The sequence below is a fragment of the Nipponia nippon genome, unplaced genomic scaffold, assembly GCF_047370975.1.
Source record: "Nipponia nippon isolate SJK-2023a ecotype South Korea unplaced genomic scaffold, ASM4737097v1 scaffold_61, whole genome shotgun sequence".
Classification (NCBI taxonomy): Eukaryota; Metazoa; Chordata; class Aves; order Pelecaniformes; family Threskiornithidae; genus Nipponia; species Nipponia nippon.
Window position 1 is genome coordinate 207,633 of NW_028262382.1, and position 3,247 is coordinate 210,879.

A 3,247-nucleotide genomic window follows, 5' to 3' on the forward strand; every position below is an offset into this window, starting at 1 on the left:
CAGGGTGGAGGTGTGGCTTGGCCTGTACCTTCCGAGGGGCCAGCTGAGCTCTACCGTTACAGCTTGGGTCGACGCAGGCTGCCAGCATAATTCCTTGCTATCTTTTATGTAACGCATCCGAAGAGGGACAAGTCTAGGGAGAGCGGTCTAGGGCTTTGCGAAACCAAACCAGGAGGATCTCCTTTAAAAGCTGACTTCCTTGCAGGCATGAGTGTCGGAATGGCTGTGCCGGGAAGGGACGTGTTTCCTCCGCAGAAGATTTGCATGGCCTGGCAGCAAAGACGCAGTGTCGGAGGCGGCCTCTTCAACCTGGGCAATACCTGCTTCCTCAACTCTGTCCTGCAGTGTTTGACGTACACCCCGCCGCTGGCCAACTACTTGCTCTCTCGTGAGCACAGCCAGTCCTGTGAGTCCTTGCTACACCTTCTTTTACATCTCTTGGGCGGCTCTGAAGGATGAAAGAACAACAGGGACTCTGGGAAGACAGCTCTTCCTTTTCCTCTAGAAGCTGCCTTCCAATATTGCCTTCAGAGCAGGCTCAGCATAGCGTAGGCAGCGCGTTAGTTTGGTTTCACGTGCTGCGCTCCTACTCCCAGGGAAGATCATTTCTTGCTTCCCGTGCTTAATGAAGTGCCTTCGGAAGGCATGCCTATTTCTTCTCTACAACTCTGTGCAGTAAACCGCCACAGGGCTGTTGAGCCACTGGCATCTGAGGAGAAGCGGATGTAGAAGGGAGAGTGGAGATTGCACCTGGAACTTAAACGTGGGGTGGTTTGGTGGTTTTTTCCTTGAAGCTTTTCCATAGCTGTGTATATTTTAGCTGACCGAGAGGCTCGCTTGCTTGCTTCCTCCCTTCCGTCCTTCTTTCCCTCCCTCTTTAGGTGCGAAGCAAGGCTTCTGCATGATGTGTACCATGGAAGTGCACATCGAGGAGGTCCTGTCTTGCTCGGGCAGTGCCATCGAGCCTACGCCTGTGATCAATGAGCTTCCACGTGAGTCATTTCAGACGGTTTCATTTGGAGGTAGTTTGGATTTCTGACAAAGCCCGCGTCCAACTGCTTTTGCCGGGTTCATGTTAAGGAGGAGAGCTTTCAGAAGGGTAAGTCGCGTTTCCTTTTTCTCTGAGATCAATGGGAAAACCTTCTTCTTTCTCAGGAATAGGAGACCATTTCCAGCTTGGCACTCAGGAAGACGCGCATGAATTCTTCTACTACACCGTGGATGCCATGCAGAGGGCTTGCTTGAGCAGAAGCAGCGAGTAAGCAGAAGCACATGACCGTTGAAACGTTCTCTAGCCCTTTTGACTCCTTGCTTTACAACCGCCACTGAAAACCTCTGTCCGGCCCTTTCCTAACAAGGAAAACTCGTGGAAGAGCTAACTCTCTGCCTTCCACCTTCTGAGCTCTGATTACCATTTCTTTCCAGCTGGGACACAACTTCTCAAGCTAGCACGCTCATTCATCAGGTCTTTGGAGGCTTTCTAAGATCCAGAGGTACTTTTTAAAAATATTTCCGTCCTTAGAATGAGCCGTGGCTCTTCCTCTCTTTGTGGTAAACAGCTCCTAGCATGCGGCAGGAGGTCCGGTGTGTCTAAAGGCGTAGGTGTTGGTCCTTGAAATGGGCAGTTACTCTCCTTCCCTACCTGAGAAGCATTTCTCTTTGCTTCTTTTGCAGTAACGTGCTTGAGCTGCAAAGCCGTTTCCGACACCTACGAGACATTCCTTGATATTGCTTTGGATATCAAGGTGAGATGTTTTGAAATGGTGGTGCCAACTGTTTCAGGGCCCCTGCGGGGGGCCTAGTTTATCTCCAGTAAACTCTGTTGGCTTCCAGCTGTGGGCTGGTACCAGGCAAGAGCTTGGGGGTGGATGGGAAGGGAACTGGGCTTGTGTGCTCCTTCTGCGGAAGCCCTGCAAATGGTCTCTCTGGGCTGGGTGCTGGGTGTCAGCTGGGCAAAGAGTAAGGAAGGTATGGACAGCCATCGTGACACTGTCACACCACCCTGCTTGGGACTCCCTCACTACGCGTCTGATTGATGCTGGAGGGATGGGTTTGATTGCTTTTGCTATTTTGAACCACGCCTACCACAGGAACTCTGCTACCGCCCAGGGGTAGCTGTTTATTGGGATAACGCTGGTACCACGCGGGTAGCTATTTCCTGGGGTTTTTGAGTTTCCAGGAACTTAGTGCTCTCCTTTCTTCCTCATCCAGGCAACCTCATCTGTCACTGGAGCTCTGGAAGACTTTGTCAAACCTGAGCAGCTGGATGGTGGAAATGGCTATAAATGTAGCAAGTAAGATTTCGGCCAGTGCCACCTTCCTAGCAGATACTGGGTTAGGGTATTGCATGTCTGGGAGCACTAGTTGTGTTTGGACTGAATTGAGAAACCCAGTCATGAGACAGCTTGGCTTTTTTTTCTTTTTTTTTCTTCCCCTACAACTAATCCACGCGAATCATCCAGAACTTGGAAAAGAATGCATTTGTTTCTAAGATGGGTATTTCTTTCCCCTTCTGCCTGAATACTTGGAAAGCTTGGATGAGAATTTTATTGCTGGCATTGTCTGCCCTGGAGGTGGTCAAGCTTCCTAGCTATGAAGTTGCCCACTGAACTAGCCCTATGGCCAGAAGGGAAAAGACATGTCCCATATGCAGTGGTGAGCCGAAGCAAGGCGGCAGCCCTGGACAGTGATTTGGCAACAGCAGCTTCCTCAAGAAAGCCATCAACAGTTTTGTTTCCAAGGCTTTTTGGATGCTTGCGTCTCTGTCCAGGAGACCTCAGTCCTCGGAGCAGCAGCAGCCCCCGCTGGCTCTCTCAACAGCGTCATGCCTAGTTCTTGTACTGTCAAGACTCCAGACTGCTGCTCTCCAAAGGGAGCCGCCCTAGCCCAAAGCTGCCTTCAGGGAGAGCATATGGACTTCAGGGGTCTGAAATGCAAGCGGGCATACGATAGTTGGGCAAAACAAGCCTGAACTCAACCCTACATGGATGGGGGGCGCAGCGGGGAGAAGACAGGTTGCAACAGCTGGGTCTGTGCTTGTTTTCCAGATGTGAACAGCTGGCCACTGCATCCAAGAGCCTTACAATACATCGTTCCTCCAATGTCCTGACAGTGTGCTTGAAGAGATTCGATGCTTTCTCTGGCAGAAAGATTAGCAAGGTATGGCCACAAGTGCACTGCAACTTTGTCTGCTTGGAAGGAGACCTCTCCGAAAGGAGAATCCTGTTTTGGAAGTTGCTACTGTCTA

At 50.9% G+C, this 3,247-nt stretch overlaps 1 protein-coding gene across 1 annotated transcript; it reads left to right on the forward strand.

Annotated features, from left to right (window-relative positions):
* Nucleotides 1-264: 264 nt before the first annotated feature.
* On the forward strand, nt 265-2,298 carry LOC148051265 (ubiquitin carboxyl-terminal hydrolase 42-like). The gene is made up of 6 exons (XM_087738209.1): nt 265-406; nt 882-992; nt 1,156-1,258; nt 1,426-1,493; nt 1,675-1,745; nt 2,212-2,298. Exons 1-6 carry the CDS (start codon nt 265-267, stop codon nt 2,296-2,298), a joined length of 582 nt encoding a protein of 193 aa, XP_087594335.1.
* Nucleotides 2,299-3,247: the final 949 nt, after the last annotated feature.